This window comes from Aspergillus candidus (genome assembly GCF_002847045.1).
Source record: "Aspergillus candidus strain CBS 102.13 unplaced genomic scaffold BDW47scaffold_78, whole genome shotgun sequence".
Classification (NCBI taxonomy): Eukaryota; Fungi; Ascomycota; class Eurotiomycetes; order Eurotiales; family Aspergillaceae; genus Aspergillus; species Aspergillus candidus.
The window spans coordinates 1-15,745 of NW_020194083.1; the positions used below are offsets into that span (position 1 = coordinate 1).

Here is a 15,745-nt window from a genome sequence, read left to right on the forward strand (position 1 = left end):
TAATTATAAGTAAATATAAGATATTATTAATAATTCTTCTCTTTAAAAAGATTAGATTTAGTAATCTTAATATACTTTTTACTAGACTTTTCTTTCTTATTATTATTAAAAAGCTATTAGATAATTATAAAGAGTTTTTTTTTAATTATTTTTAAGAGATCTTTCTTATCTTTCTTCTAGTCAGGTATAAGATTAGATAAAGAGAATTTACTAGAAAGTTTTTTTATAATTTAATAGCTAGTAATCTTTATTTCCTCTCTAGTCTATAGACAGGTTATTTATTAAGATATCTTGTAGAAAGTAATAGGAAGTAATTTAAATTATAAATAATAATATATTAATTAATATAAGAATTAAAATAGATATTATTTAGGCAGCTAATTTCTTACTTATTAATAAATATCTCTATAAGATAGAAAGAATATAAGTAAAAGAGTAGATATATTAATATTTAAAATAAATTACTTATCTCTTTTAAACAGTGATTCTCCTGACTATTATATATAATAAGACCTCTTTAATTAGATATCAGCTATATATCTATCCGCAAGTTAACTCTTATCCACTTTTACCAAGCTGAACCATTGATCTCTATTCCTGGCCGTGACATCTGACTGAAATTCTAGGGAAAACTGATCTAATAAACTAATCCATTAGGGCACTGATCCAACTCAAACTGATCCAGTCCAACACTAGCCTGAGGCTGCCGCCTAACAACTACTGCATAATATAAGCTAGTTAAGACTAAATTCTATCCCTGAAACAGACTAGTATACCTGTTAAAACCTGCTCACTGGGCTAATTTATAAGTAAAAACCATAAAAATACTATTTTTAGAATATTTATCTATATATATATTTTAAAATTAGTATTTAAGTTATTATCCAATCTGATAAAAAATTCTCTAATCTGTATATATTCATAAATTTTTTGAGCACTAATAAAAAGTAGTAAGTATAAAATCATGTGAATAGATAATATAGTATAGATCTAATATTAAGAGATGAAACTAATTATACAAAAGTTATAATCAAAGCCTGAAAAAAGAATTATAAGAATAAGATTATATGTAAGTGATATTTCTCAGTTATTATCATAGTAGTATTTTTTTTTATACAGGCCACAGGTTTATTCAAGCAGAGCTGTACTTTGCCTAAGCCCTACATGGCAGCTAATTAGTTAGACAAGCTAGGACAGGAGGATAATGAGTACTACTATTCCTACTACTCCTTGAAATTGGGACAGAACAGTGCGAAGAGACAATTTTGAATGCTCTCAAAACCATATCAATCACCCACAAAAATGGGAACGTAGCCTGCAGGGCATGTAGATCTTGCCGAGAAACTGACAACATTAATATACACTTGAAAATCGCTGGTAACAAATCCTAAAGAATCCATGGCATCAACAATCATCGTTTCTGGCGAATCTCCTCATCTTTCCTTAACCTCTTACGGTTTTCATAAGCAATCATGTCACTAAGATCCTCCTGAAAATCCCATTGGTGGTGGCTCTCCTCGCGGCTTGTGTCATAAAGTTGTTGGACATCGCCCTTGCTTATTCTCCCGCTTGCTTCCAATGTCTCGGGGTCCACAGCCACATCAACATCACCGGGCTTCTTGCGCTTTCGGTTTTGTTCATCCTCGCCAAGTACAGGCAGATTTTGTGACGGGGCACTCAGGTCATACATTCTATCTCCTCCGAAGAAACCCTGTACATTCGCCTGTCTCTCCGGAATGACCTGGAAGGCGTTTCTCTGGTTCGTCGAATCCTCTGTCTGCGTGCCTCCATGATGCTTACGCACATCGAATTCCCCTGAAACGTCTTCCGCCCCGATGATTTCTGAAGGAACGGCTGATGCTAACCCGCTTGGTGTCTCAAGCCCACTGGGGCTCTGTATACCTGCATCGATCTCATCTTCGTCAAGTTCGTCATCCTCTTCTTCACTTTCTTCCTCGGACTGGTCATAGGGTTGTAGTTCACCCCAGAGGTCTCTTTCGACGGGTTCACCCTGCTGCAAAGTCTGCTGAGGCTGTAACACCCCAAATATATCACCGCCATAAAGAGGCCGATTGTGTTCATCCACTGGCGGCTTTCCGTAGCCACCTGGATGATATCCCCACATGGCACCAGACGGTGGAGGAGCATTGAGGCCCGGAATTTTAAGGGCAGGGTAGGATGGCGGGGGGCCGTAACGTTGTTGGTTGATTAACCAAGGCGGAGGAGCCCCGGGAGGCATGTTGAGGGCATCTTTGAGCTCTGAGCTGAGTTCTCCCGGCCGTAGGTGTCTAAGATTGGTCTCGTATTCCTTCCCTTCGTAGTAAACCTCGCCATATCTTGTAAGTTCAGGTTTCGTTTGAAAACGAAAGAATGCTTCGTATAATTTCTGATAATCGATGTCCAGCTTCCCCATTTTTGGCTGGACTCTCTCTCTTTGTTTTTGCTTCAGTGTAGCCTGTTCTTGCTTCTCCAAAGCGGCATCACGCATTTCTGAAATGCCGGTCTCCTGTATAAATCGAGGCAGCGAAAATGGTGCCTTTTCTATTCCTCGTTTTGATGAGAGATATTCCCGTTTGAGCGACCAGTGGGCCGGCACAGGAACAACATTGCGATGGGCTTTGATATGAACCAGAAGTCGAGGGTCAGGGGCTGAAGTATCTGTCCACTCAACGATTTCTGGTCGCCGAACCATTGCTTTGAGCTCTGCAACTGAGAGCTGGTTTAACTCTTTTCTTTTCTTTTTAGAAAGTTTTGGTTCCCGTCCTTCTTCATCTGGTATTTCATTGTCGTCATCAAAATAGACCTCGGGTTTCTCAGCCTCTTTTGGCCGCTGCGTATCTTCACCAAGATCACTGAATTTGCTAGCGACATCTTTATACATTTCCCACAATGGATCATCCGGTTCTGGTGCTTCGGGAAGCAAATTTACGCCGGAGTCTTCTGAAGAAGTTCCTGTAGGGGTGGCCGAAGAAGTTGGAGCAGAAGCCTTTTCATTTTCCTTGAATATCAAGTTAGCTTCTCCAGACTTCAACTTTCTTTTAGCGTAATCATACCTGGTTTCTAAGCGCCTTTTTGCGCGCTCTTCTCAGTTGATTTTTATTTGGTTTCATTGCCGAAAGGACACCAAGAGTGCGATTGTAAATGACTAGGTGGGATGATTTAGTTTTCGGTGAAAGAACACGCAAATTGGTTAGATTTTCTGGTCAAATAGCGTGGCCGTCAGGATGAAGAGTGAGTGGTAGGAAGGAGCTTGCAGGGCCGGCATTATACTAATATTACGCAGGCATCGGGAGTCAGATACCGGGCGGTCAAGTCACGTGATACAGGTTCAAGGCAGAAAAAAGACGAGTCAATGGTGTACGATGTATCATATGGGGTATATTCTGGAGAGATTTGAAATGATTTCCAGTCTCTTGTAGTATTCATCATACCCTGGATTGATATTGATCTATACTGGAACCTGGAAGCAAGCCATTTTCAAACGCAACCTTTAACTGGGTATATTCTGGATTGATGTATACTTTCAAGCTCTCATTTTCAATTTATAATTACAAGTCTGCTTACAAAAGGACTGCACCAAGTCTATCGTCGAGTGTCGGGGGCAAGCCTCCAAGCTGTGATAAAGTAAAACACACCATGTCACCAATCAACTGAATTAGGACAAATGATTTGGTTTATTTCTTCTTCTTTGATGATCTCGACTCTGGAAACATATGTTAAGCAGGGACATTAGAAATAGATGATAGTGCTGTGACACATACCTTCAGCAGTTCGCTTCTTCTTGGGTCTCCCCTTTCCTCGGGATTTCGCGCTTGTATGCGTCAGCAAAAATATCACAGATATCATATAAGGCAGGCTTGCAAATGGCTCAGATTTAGGTTAACTCGTACATTTGAATTGCTTCTTCTCGATCATCCTCGGCTTCATCAAAGGTAGTTAAACCAAGCGGTTGATAGGTATCTTGTAGATCACGGAAAGAAACAGTCTTTTTGGGATACCACGCGGTAAGTGTAGGTCCGCGTAGTCGTTGCCGAAGGATACTGTTTCCTAATCGCAAACGCTCGGGATTGAAGTTGTGAGAAAACACATGGCATCGAACCTGGCCGCGTAGTCAGTCTAGTGAACTTTTGCGGACAAATGGGTATAATCAGTAATGCAAGCACACCTTTGCTAGATGCAATAGTCGACTAGCATAAGGTGTGGCCATTATGGGCAACACGCTAGAAGCTGTGATTAATAGAATGATATGCCGCGGAGGCCCGGAGATATCGCAAGATGTGTTTCAATCACGTGACCGTTAACTCCAAAATCACTATCCATGTCAATCCACCTTTTGATAATCTAAAAACAATCGAATTACAGTCTATACCCATGGATTTGAAAAGAAAGACCGAACTTACCCCAGGAGTTTCATCTTCTGGTAAACACCCCAAAAAGGCTAAGGTAAAGAAAAACCCACTCTATAATACAAATTTTCTAGCTCATACTAATCTTGGAAGACTAATGTCTCAGAGAACACAGCAAACACATCCCAGTCAAGCAACACGTTAAAAAAAAACCAAGGATCTGGGATAAATCAACTACCTGCTGATAAAATTGTTGAAGATGTTCTCGACAAATTACGCATGATAGAGTCACAACCGCCCGGGCTGAAACCAGCCATCGTGAAAGCAGCAGCTGAACTAAATAAAGCTTTGCGCAGCGTGAAACCTGTCACTTCTTCGGATGTAGCTTGTGAAAACTACAAAGGCAGGCTACCGCCACTGCCCCCTATACTAGATGAAAAGCTCGAAAGGGCGGTTTTCACGCATCCTGGAGTAAACAGCCATCACGACACAACATATGATCGGCTTGAGATCCTTGGAGATGCCTATATAGAACTCTTTGCAACAAAGCTGATTTGGACCAAATTTGACCGAATGGCTTCTGGTCGGATATCGCAAATCAGGGAACTACTGGTGAAAAACGAAACTCTCTCCGAATATGCGACAGGATATGGTCTCGATAAACGCGCCATCGTGCCACAGGACTACGTGTCCCAACCAAAGCGCTGGACAAAAACAATGGGTGACATTTTCGAGGCCTATGTGGCTGCTATTGTACTGTCTGATCCCATCTGCGGCTACGATGTGGCTGAAAAATGGCTGAAAGAACTGTGGCTGCCGAAACTTGGGGATGTCGATGCTCGGCCCTCACCTTGCCACGCTAAGGAGCAGTTGGCGAAAAAGATAATGGGCAGAGGTATTAAACTGAGGTACGTTGATGAGCGACCACCCGTACAACACAGAAATGGTATACAGACATTTTCTATCGGGGTGTATCTCACTGGTTGGGGATGGCATGATAAGTGCCTAGGTTCTGGGCAAGGACCAAGTAAAGGAATTGCCGGCAATGCAGCAGCGCAAGCTGCTTTGCAAGACAGAGTGCTTACAGATGAGATCGCTTCTGTAAAAAAGAGACACGAGTCGAAGACGACGCCGGGGAGTGCAGCAGAGCTTGGGGACTGTGCTTAGTTTTAAGGGTCTATTTTGTAAGGGAATACATAATGTTCATTTACGTTACCTGATTACTTTGTGGAGAAGTAGGAATAGGAGTTGTCATGATCATCACTAGGCTGAAAGACCACCATGTCTGGCAGCCATGTACCCAGGCACCCCAAGAACCACAATACCTTGTATAGTAGAGCACTAATTTGGTGGGGCCTCTATTGCATATCACATCTCTCAGCACCTGATTTGATGATGCAAGTAACAAGGCAACTTCTCTTTAGATCATAATCTATTGACTACTACAGTGGATTTGTAACCAATATTCAATCAGTGAAAACGAATGAGAAGTGCTATAATTTCAATAAGGTACAATATCTATTCTTGTTTTATAAAATTTCGGATGAAGACAACTTTGACATGGTTAGCATCTACAGGAATCATTTGTGGCTCTTGTATAAGAAAAAGAAGTGGAGTACAGCATAAGGTATGTGAGTGGTGTGGTCCAATCAGGGCGACAGATAGGCCGACGAGGTATTGGTTTCTAGAAGGCTACTTATTGACTACATGCCTGACAAAGGTGGATCTCTCAGGGCGAAGAGACCATCTGTATTCAATCAATATGAAATTCCTGTGTGAGGGAGAGCTCTGGGCGATCCTGCTGCTATTCTCCACAACCAGTCTATTTGTATCTATGACTATCTAATATCTATATCTGCTTGAGACTACACTGAGCAATGCCACATACGTACAGAGTACACAAGGCCAATATTACCATGACAAGGGACCACAGTTTCTAGTGAGTGGGGTAACATCAGGTATGGTGGATGATCTTGGAATCTTATAAAGGCATTTAATCACATTATGATATGTTTCATATTTGAATAGTTCAATCAATTGACAAGCTCTATAGATTACTCGTCTTTTAATAATAATAACTATGCATAGTTATATTCGTTTTATCTTTTATAAACTACACCTATTTAATCAAGAGACCATTCAAACTGACTAACCAGTTACCTTACTAGGCAGGTACCGACCTGGTACCACTAGCCTCCAGGCTCTGTTTGCACCTAACCTCAAATAGCCTAGTCTCATACTTACTTGCGCATGAGGGTGGCGACTTGACCATAATCGTCTTGAGAGCAGTATCCACCAGTTCGCGGCGGACTCCAAAACCCTCAAATACCATCATTGGCCGCCCTTTACTGAAACCTGTTTAGTGTACAACTCTTAGATCTCATCAAAATGGATTGGGATCGTAATAGGAGGTCTGCTTCCATCTGAAACAAATCTTTACCCTGGCCATCACAGCATACTTTACTATAAAGACTCATAGGACTGACATTATCTATTACGGTAGGTTTGATGATCACCGGGGCGGAGAGAGTTATCGGCCAGCAAACTCCCGCAGCTATTTTCGTCGAAGTCGGTCACCACAGCGAAACCGATCTCCTCGCCTGTTTGCTGATACATGGGTACCGTCCACGACTCGCACGTATGGACGTGTTCGGAGTCGTTCTCCCCCGGGGTTTAGGCGTCGTTCTTCTCGAAGTCCCTCGCCTTATAGCAGGGATCCTGGTCTTTCTTCATATGCTAGATCGAGCCCCCCCTTACGCCGATTTTCTCCTCGACGAGACGGGAGACCCAGATCACCTCGCCAAACCTCGTGGCGCCCAAGGTCTCCGTATAATGAAGGCCGTCCCCGTAATACTTCATGGAGCCGGCCCCCGTCCAAAAGGCCTCGGGACCCCTCGCCCGTTCATCAAGATTCCAGGTTCTCGAGGAATGAAAGGTCGTCTATTCCTGATCACTATGTCAGATACAGTCCGTCCTCAAGACAGCCTCCCGTGCGAGACAATGGGCCTCGTGCATCGGCAATATCTCGGTCTCGGAGTCCGTATCGGGGAGTGCAGAGGGAGCGCCACTTGGATGGTTTACTGAACCAGAGGAGACGGTCGCCATCCCCTAGAAGAGTCCCATCTGTCCATGCTTCGGCCCCTGGTTCTCATTCCAATTCGAGACTTTCATCACCCTCGGTCGACAGAGTCAGTGCGACTCAGCTGGACTCAACAGACCGATCGCCCGCCCACCCCACCCACGATCGGCGTTCGTCCAAACCCCCGGATCAAGACCGTGTAGTCCCCGCGCCTTATAAGTTGGGCAAGGACGACACCAACCCAAGGCTTACAGCGTCAGAGCAACACCCACATATGTCGAGTAATGATACTGATTTTGGCGATATTGGAGTGTCTCGGCTCAGCGATGTTCATGAAAGGGATCCTCGACTGGACAACGCACTTTCCCCCAGTATCCCCAGTCACCCCAGGGCCTTTCCTTCATTGCAAAGTCAATCCCCACCTTCTGGACCGTCGCATGGCCCCAAACACCAGTTTTCCCATCACCGTGGCATAAATCTATCTCTACTGTCAGCGCCGACCCGTCCTCGAGGGGGTGCAGGTTTCAAGGAAGGCAGTTGGGCTGGTGGATCTGCTCGCCGTGGCCCTGCCTCTACTATGCCTTACGGTCCTCCTACTGGCCCACGCAATATCAATGGCCCGCAGAATCAGGGAGCTGAAATCATTCGTCAGAACACTTACCGGCAGGGCAGCAATGCTGGGGTTCTTAATCACCCTCGTGCTCCGCGGTATATGAACCATTTATCGAGTTCTTGCTCCATAATTCCTGGGGGCCGGATTATTTCCTCCAGTTTAGATGTCTCTATCGAGAAGCGCCTCTCCCAATTAGATTCCGACCAGGATCGGCTTCTCGAGCAGAATACAGACAGCCAAAGTCTGAAAAGGCTAGGGACCAGAGATTGGGATAGGTTTGACCGAGAAAGCTCAATCTGTGCTTTAAAAAGCGATTTGGCAGAGGGGCATCTACAGCGCCTAGCAGATGGTGGTTGTGTCCAGGCAGGAACTTTGTTTTAGTATCACAAATATTCGAAAGAGTTACAAGAATTAATTTGAACGTTGATGACGTTATGATTCCCTCGTCGGGCAGTAAAATTTCTGGCAAACGTTGGTTTGCTTTGGATATTCATCCTCAGAAAGCATGGCATATTCTACTTTTGGCCTGTCCAATATGAAAATTTGATTATTCTTCCACCCCGTAGGTTATTATTTACTGGTAACAAGAAGAGCAGGGAAAACTACAATCGATGTTGTGTCTGTAGTTAAATGCGCAAGTATGATAGTAAAGTACGTGTACGGGTATTACCACATCACGCGCTTGCGCGTGTGGGGCGCGCAGCCTTCTTGTGGCTTCGTGTCAACATTAAGATCTCGTAAGCTGGTTAAGTATATTCTTCGAAGGGCAGAAAGCCAGAAGCCCCGAGCATCTACTACTCCATACATGGTAACCTGATCGGAAACCACCCAACTCACCCATTTTTGTATCTGTCCCTGCTACAAATTCAGTTCAAAACGTCTGGTTTGCCGCTCAACTGGCGTTAAAGTCGCAGCAAGCCTTCCACCATGAATATCTTCAGGTTACTTGGTGGGTGCTATATTGAATATTGAATAACAAATGACTTTTCTAACAAGCGGGTTAGCCGATTTCTCTCATCTTGCTTCTATATTCATACTTCTACATAAAATGAAGTCTTCAAGCGTATGATCACTTTTCTGTGACTATTTCTTCTGGCTAACGTGCTTTTCTAGAGCTGCTCCGGGTTGTCTTTCAAATCGCAAGCATTGTATTTGGTAGTGTTTGTGACACGATACCTTGGTACGCCCTGCCTCTCTCGCAATGTCTACATCTTTTCTAACACACCTGTGCCGCGAAATTGCAGATCTCTTCTGGGCCTTTACCGACTCGCTATACAACACAACGTTCAAAATTCTATTTATTGGCTCGTCTGCCTACATAATTTACCTCATGTTGAATGACTATAAACCTACGCACGATCCCAACATCGACACGTTCAAAGTTCAGTACCTTGTGGGATTCAGTGCCCTACTCGCTATCATCTTCCCCCATGATTACAGTGTTTCCGAGGTCAGTTCCCAACATGTCACGTTGACGACATGCTCTAACAGTCACAAGATCCTTTGGACATTCTCCATTTGGCTAGAATCTGTTGCCATCCTCCCCCAGCTCTTCATGCTCCAGCGTACTGGTGAAGCAGATACTATTACAACGCACTATCTTTTTGCTCTGGGTTCATACCGAGCCCTTTATATTCCTAATTGGGTGTATCGATACTTCGCAGAAAGCCATCTTCAACCCATTCCTGTCCTTGCAGGTATTGTGCAGACCGTCTTGTACTCCGATTTCTTTTATATCTACTATACGAAGTGAGTCCACCGCTTTCCACGTTGGTCCATGTCTGGCGTCAATACTGATTTTTTCTAGGGTGATGAAGGGAAGGAAGTTTTCGCTTCCTGTTTAAGGATGCGGTCCAAGTATTGGATGCTGGTGAAAGGGATGGTTTTAAAGCAGAGTTTACATTACATCATTGTTTGTAGCTTCCTTGTACCTTTAAATACTGTAAAATTCTGGGGAGGGGTGCTGAGAATTCATGATTTTCCAACACACAATCGGCTATAAACCTACTACTATCTTCTATTGTCTAGTAGCGCACAGTATCGCAGATTGGAATAATAGTTTACAGATGAAAATTATGATTTAACAATGTTGAAATTGAAGACGATGTATTCATATGTGGTCGCCAGCAGGGTTTAGCCGAAGCTTTAAGGATTACTATCATGTAGTGAATGCTCCATACGTGGTCTATAATCATGTAAATGTTACATATAGGCATAGTACATAAATCTCAAACCAGGCCCTATAGAGCAGACTATCGAATGACTATGTTTTTGGTTCTTACGAGCAGGTAACCCTATGGACATGTTAAGCTCTATCAAGTCCTTACAATTCTAAATTTCTTCATACAGTTGGATCTACTGTGCCACTGCATGAGAATTTACGACGATATCATACGAGGTCTTCTATGTCCCGTAACTGATAGACCTGATGTGAGACAGAAAGGGGTTTTGTTGTAAAAACCCCCGATCATGGTTTCATCTAATTGTATCTACCCTGTAGATCTACCCTGCAAGATCTCTTACAAGCGTATATACATTGATAGGTCGGTGAGGAATAGACTGATTCATGATGTGGAGTTCCCTCCTCCTTCCTTCTTTCCCTCCTTTCCCTGTCCCCATATAGGGAATAGCAGTTATTAGTGAAATTATCAACTCCTTTCCCAGCCGCCCATTACGGTGTACGTTGATAGACCCTATGACACTTTCGTAACAAAGGGCTCCGCGCACACTGACTTCCACTCAGACTAACAGATAACTGTATTCATCGGTAACCTTCTGCTTCCCCGCGCCTTCGCCGATCCCTGGTTATCATCACTACAAAGTACATCGCACACATCGCAGTGCCCACCGAGTCCTGGCCAATACCACTGGCGCAAAGCTTAAAAACCTAGTTCGGTGGATCCACCTACCGGAGTGGAGCCCAATATAGAGGAACACCGGGTAGATCACCCGACCCTACGGGCGATGGAATTTAAATGGGGAGTTTGTAGACCCGCAATTCCATCAATTCTGCATGTGCAGATTTGTAGTTTTCTTTTCCTTTTCAACTTTCCTCCCCGTTTGTCACAAACTTTCGATATCATATCTATTCCATTCTTCGAGTTCCGTCTTTGGGCGGATACCAACTTTCCATTGCTGGTTATATCACTTGGTCGGGTGTCCAAGCAATTACCTACAAGAGGATACAACTCAAAAGATAGAGCAAGTACAGAGCCCCAATGCTTAACTATATAGTAGTAGTACTGTACTGCACTATAGCTTAGTTACATTTGTATAAACCTTAGGAAAAACATATGATAGATCGTGAACGAGATAAAGATGGTTAAAAGTCCCGTTGGCTGGGCGCACCCTGAGTAGAAGCATACCCGGAGTTGTAATTGACCTGAGCAGGGGCCGTTGGTATGTCGCTATGAAAAGAATCCACTGTTCCAGTGAGCGGTCCCGGAAGATGGTTCACTGTTCCGCTAACGAATGAACGGATGGGGCCCATGTTCTGTCGCCCCTGCAACTGACGCTGACTGTCCACCCAGCTTGTATGACCGCTGAAATGATTGAAGTAATCTGCCTGCGCTCTCTCAGGTTGGATATGGTGGCTTATGGCAGACTCGCGCCTCGATATAGGCGGCGACGGCAATTTCGGAGAGCGCGGTGCCATTTCGAGTCGGGGTGAGCTTCTCCTTGAATTAGGAGGTGTCAGGCGCGATCCTCCTCGGCGCACTTGGCAGGTTGGACAAATCTTGACGAAGCGCGAAATAAGTTCCTTCGGGACCCTAGTATCTGATCAGTATGATGTACGTATGATGCGTCAATATGTCTTGGTAGGTACAGCTCAAATCCGGCTTGTTTGGGATAACCTCGAGATTTTACCTACCACGAATAGAACTGTCGAACCTGGGCGGAAGTCTTGTCTCTGCCGCCATGTTGGCACTGTTGATGTGCCTTGGTGAGGATTTTGAACAATTTTTCTCGAACGGCTACCGGTTTTCCTTCGTGGCAAATCACCTTCATGCACTTGGTACAAGTTAGTCTTGCCAATTACTCTGCTTCGACGATATATATACGAACATCTGGAGACGCAGTGCCAGCTGCTTGAAGTTTGAACATTTTCTTGACCCAAAACCTAGTTATGATTAGTTTGCATGTTGTTCCTCAGGCACCTTTGGGTAAGGAAGCTTGGTAGGAAAGCCCTCAATTGTGGAAAGATTTTTCAAGCATTCGACGGCTAGAGGGATAAATTAATCATACCGAAATTGGGCCGATTCAATGGCAGTGTCTTTGGGATCTATCAATACCGTCCTGATATTCCGTGCCCTCTTTGCATGGATTAGGGCTTTGTCTTGCTTCTTGACTGATAGGTCGTCGACATAACTTTGTTTCAAAATCAACATGCTGCTAGAGATATTTGGGGCAATCGGACGCTAGTCTACCTTTTCATCAATTGATCGAATTCTCTCACATCGGGGAATCCTTCCAGCGCTGGAAGAACGGGCTCCGAAAGCATCGTGCCCTCGTTTCTGGATTCCTGGCTCTCGATATCCGTCTCACCGAGGGCTTCGCGGAGAGGTAGATATCTTGGAGATTGGAGATAGCGTGGCTGTGACATGTACTGCACCTGATGATGATGGTGATGATGCTGTAAGACCGGATGATCTACCGTTGACATCGAGTGCCCGGGCGATGTATGCGAAGACAGATGGTGTGCGTGTAATGAAATTCCGGGGTGCCCATAAGGTGAATTGAACTGAGCAGTGAACGGATGGAAGGACTGTTGTGGGAACTGATACTGTCCGGGTTCGTTGACCCCGAATTCGTGGTTATCACCATGGTTGTATGGAGTGGGGAGGGCGATTTGATGGTTCATGACATAGTTTTCATGTGCATCATTGCTGCGTCTTCCAAAACTACTCATGATGCAGATAATAATCAAACGAATAATGAATAATAAATTCAAAGCAAGATGGGCATATAAAATGACGCCCAGTATTAAACAGGTAGAGAGTAACTGATTATTATCTCACTGCGAACCCTTAGGTCAGAAATATCACCTATATCTTAAAGAATAAGACAAATACCAATAGCAATGGCTTGGTAGACAAATGGAATGTAGAGATGTTGGTGTTTCCTAAAGAGTATCACGGCGGAGACCTTGAATTTTTTTTGGGAAAGCTGTAGGCTGTAAAACAACGTAGAAAGTGAATAACAGCGAAAAGAAAGGCAGAAGGACCACACACAGTCTTTATACAAGAGATAGGTATAGAGTCGCAGAGTTGTAGTCAAATATCGAGTATGCCACGCCTTTGTCTCAAACTTCTTCTTGATCTGATCTATTATGTTCAATTATTTTTCTTTTTCTTGATGGAAAAGAGTTATGTGTGTGTGTGTGTGTGTGTGTGTATGCGCGTGTGTATATGTGTGTATGATGTGTATGTGCGTGTATAAGCAGGTATACATGTGCATGTGTGTGTGTGTGTGTGTGTGTGTGTGTGTGTATGAAGCAGCATGGAAAGCACTATCTCAGTATGCATAAGCCCATAACACCCTGCTCACCAAGGATACATGGTAACCATTACTGAGACTGTTAATCGCCATATATGTTAATCAAAGAAAATGAGATGGTCAGTTACCAAGACTTTCATTCACATGAGCATACACGCGCATAAACGCCAAACAGGCATAGAATTTAGAATAACAAAGCAGGTGAATATAGAGAAAAAAATATTGGTCATGGAAATACTACTCGGACAGGGTTGGAAAATCTTGACAAGAATTTTTCTTGGCAGGGAAAGAAAAGAAAATGAATACTGTGCAGTAAGAGGGGCGAAATGCAATATCCCAATACAGTCAAGCCATTGTGGAACAGACAGGAAGCAAGCAGGAAACAGACAGGGAATAGACAAGGATCACACATGACGGGTATTTGGAGCTGAGTGGGCCAAGCAACAGCATTAGAAAGATAGCACCATAACAGGAGCTAATAAGAGAATAAGGGGTTTGATGAAGTTTGGATCCTATACAGAAGACCTAGTAGAAAGAGGGTAGGACAGAGACCACTTAGGAATGTCTTTGACTATGACCATCATAGGAATTTTCTTGATATACTTGATCCTTTCTATCAGATATTATACGGACACGACAGAACAGTCGACACTCTATAGCATTAAGATGTCACCAATATCTTTGGTCATGGGCACGACTATCATAGATAGGTAATCTAAAACCCTGGCTGCAGAGCAAAATCATATGAATCATGCACCTACAGATCTACCTAGACTTATAGATAGAAAAGCACTTGAAACCATGCATAACCATTCATTACGCACATACGAATGAAAGTCCGGCATAGCCTATTAATGACCGGCGAGGCGGTTTCTTTTCGGCTTGTTTGCCAAAGTCAAGGAATATTATCATCCTATTCTTGGCGCATGCTCACCTTGAATGATCAAGAAGAGAGACTGGCCTGTCAAATCGAAGATGAAACCCGGAACAGCTCGCCGGACCAGGTTCTCTGCGCTTCTGGCACCGATTCAGCTGTAAGATGGCTCTATATTATCGTACCATTATTTACTGTCTCACCTCTGATCTCTAGTAGCCTTCATGTACGGGGATGTTAGTCACACAAACATGAATATGCACATCTTTCTAGGGTCATCTTATCCCCCAGTACCTAGACTGCAAGTGAGTCCACGCCATACTAATCTCTCACATAGCTCTCTTCAAGACTGCCAAGTATGTACTTGCCGAACTAACCGCTCCAGTCATCACAGTGTTAGCACAGTAGCCTAATCTCGTCGAGGATCGACAAGGTGTGGGTATGCTGCAAGTAGCCGGCTTGACAGGCACGAGTCATTCTTCCATTCATCACTGGTTGACTGTCGAATCCATAATTACTTTGTACATCATCGACAACCCTCTCCAGATCAAGCACACTTACATACTCTGCATCGCTCTCCTACAGGGGTTCATCCAAGACAATTCCATATTCACCCCAGCCACCCTCCAGAAAAAAAAACCCCCTAGGTATGTATCAAATCAGGATAGCCAATGTGGCTTGGTCTCACAGGCCCTAAGTTGCTGCATAACCCCTGCAAACAAAATCCCCTTCTCTCCAAGAGATTTCCTCTCGTGTTTTCTAACCATCCCACTCTGGCTAGGACCGTGACATTGATGCTGCATCTGCAGTTTAGTTGTCAAACATCCACGGTTTCTTCTTGTTTTCGATCAAGAGTTGTCATTACCATCTACCTATTACTTAGGTCGTTCAAGCTAGCTATTAGCCAACCAGTATCTTGCGCGAAGCTCTGCGGTAATTCAGGGCGAGGCCCTAAACCTTGGAGATAGCTTTTCTTCTTCTGTCTCTGCTTGAGATTTGCCCAATTGGATTAGCGATCAAGCCCCAACATGCATAGAATCTAAATACCAAGCACGATCTTATATGCCACGAGAGCCTCAATGCTTGAAATTGACCGGGTAACTATCTACCGCAAGGGGGCAAAAGCCTGGTTGATAACTTTGCGCTAGAGGGTTGCTCAACGCCCCCATCAAAAAGCAGAGGCAGAAGAGTTTAGAATATTGTAACGAGTCCCAAGATGCCAGCGTGCTGCGTGAACCTATGTTGACATTTTCCTTTGCCGCCGTGTCGTTTATTACGCCTTGCCAACCAACACATAGATGACAGGGCTCCCCTGCCCTGGAATCAAGGAGTTGGAA

At 43.9% G+C, this 15,745-nt stretch overlaps 6 protein-coding genes across 6 annotated transcripts; 3 read left to right on the top strand and 3 right to left on the bottom strand.

The window, feature by feature from the left end:
- Window positions 1–1,126: 1,126 nt before the first annotated feature.
- Window positions 1,127–3,246, bottom strand: BDW47DRAFT_113329 (U2 snRNP complex subunit CUS1). Its single transcript, XM_024814380.1, has 2 exons — window positions 3,054–3,246; window positions 1,127–2,998 (listed from the first exon to the last, which is right to left on the bottom strand). Exons 1-2 carry the CDS (start codon window positions 3,108–3,110, stop codon window positions 1,412–1,414), a joined length of 1,644 nt encoding a protein of 547 aa, XP_024667793.1. The 5' UTR covers window positions 3,111–3,246; the 3' UTR covers window positions 1,127–1,411.
- Window positions 3,247–3,516: 270 nt separating this feature from the next.
- Window positions 3,517–4,263, bottom strand: BDW47DRAFT_113330 (mitochondrial 37S ribosomal protein mS33). The gene is made up of 4 exons (XM_024814381.1): window positions 4,166–4,263; window positions 3,891–4,099; window positions 3,762–3,811; window positions 3,517–3,703 (listed from the first exon to the last, which is right to left on the bottom strand). The coding sequence occupies exons 1-4, from the start codon at window positions 4,205–4,207 to the stop codon at window positions 3,675–3,677; spliced, it is 330 nt and encodes a 109-aa protein (XP_024667794.1). The 5' UTR covers window positions 4,208–4,263; the 3' UTR covers window positions 3,517–3,674.
- A 95-nt stretch (window positions 4,264–4,358) lies between these two features.
- BDW47DRAFT_113331 (ribonuclease III) lies at window positions 4,359–5,529 on the top strand. The gene is made up of 2 exons (XM_024814382.1): window positions 4,359–4,443; window positions 4,500–5,529. The coding sequence occupies exons 1-2, from the start codon at window positions 4,372–4,374 to the stop codon at window positions 5,511–5,513; spliced, it is 1,086 nt and encodes a 361-aa protein (XP_024667795.1). The 5' UTR covers window positions 4,359–4,371; the 3' UTR covers window positions 5,514–5,529.
- A 1,155-nt stretch (window positions 5,530–6,684) lies between these two features.
- On the top strand, window positions 6,685–8,469 carry BDW47DRAFT_113333 (uncharacterized protein). Its single transcript, XM_024814383.1, has 2 exons — window positions 6,685–6,757; window positions 6,850–8,469. Exons 1-2 carry the CDS (start codon window positions 6,735–6,737, stop codon window positions 8,417–8,419), a joined length of 1,593 nt encoding a protein of 530 aa, XP_024667796.1. The 5' UTR covers window positions 6,685–6,734; the 3' UTR covers window positions 8,420–8,469.
- A 333-nt stretch (window positions 8,470–8,802) lies between these two features.
- Window positions 8,803–10,030, top strand: BDW47DRAFT_113335 (ER lumen protein retaining receptor). The gene is made up of 6 exons (XM_024814384.1): window positions 8,803–8,987; window positions 9,043–9,101; window positions 9,152–9,218; window positions 9,283–9,488; window positions 9,537–9,787; window positions 9,846–10,030. Exons 1-6 carry the CDS (start codon window positions 8,966–8,968, stop codon window positions 9,880–9,882), a joined length of 642 nt encoding a protein of 213 aa, XP_024667797.1. The 5' UTR covers window positions 8,803–8,965; the 3' UTR covers window positions 9,883–10,030.
- Window positions 10,031–11,360: 1,330 nt separating this feature from the next.
- BDW47DRAFT_120894 (integrase zinc binding domain-containing protein) lies at window positions 11,361–12,947 on the bottom strand (the record flags this gene model as incomplete). The annotated part of the gene is made up of 5 exons (XM_024815542.1): window positions 11,361–11,808; window positions 11,910–12,049; window positions 12,104–12,158; window positions 12,284–12,406; window positions 12,466–12,947. 5 exons carry the CDS (start codon window positions 12,945–12,947, stop codon window positions 11,361–11,363), a joined length of 1,248 nt encoding a protein of 415 aa, XP_024667798.1.
- Window positions 12,948–15,745: the final 2,798 nt, after the last annotated feature.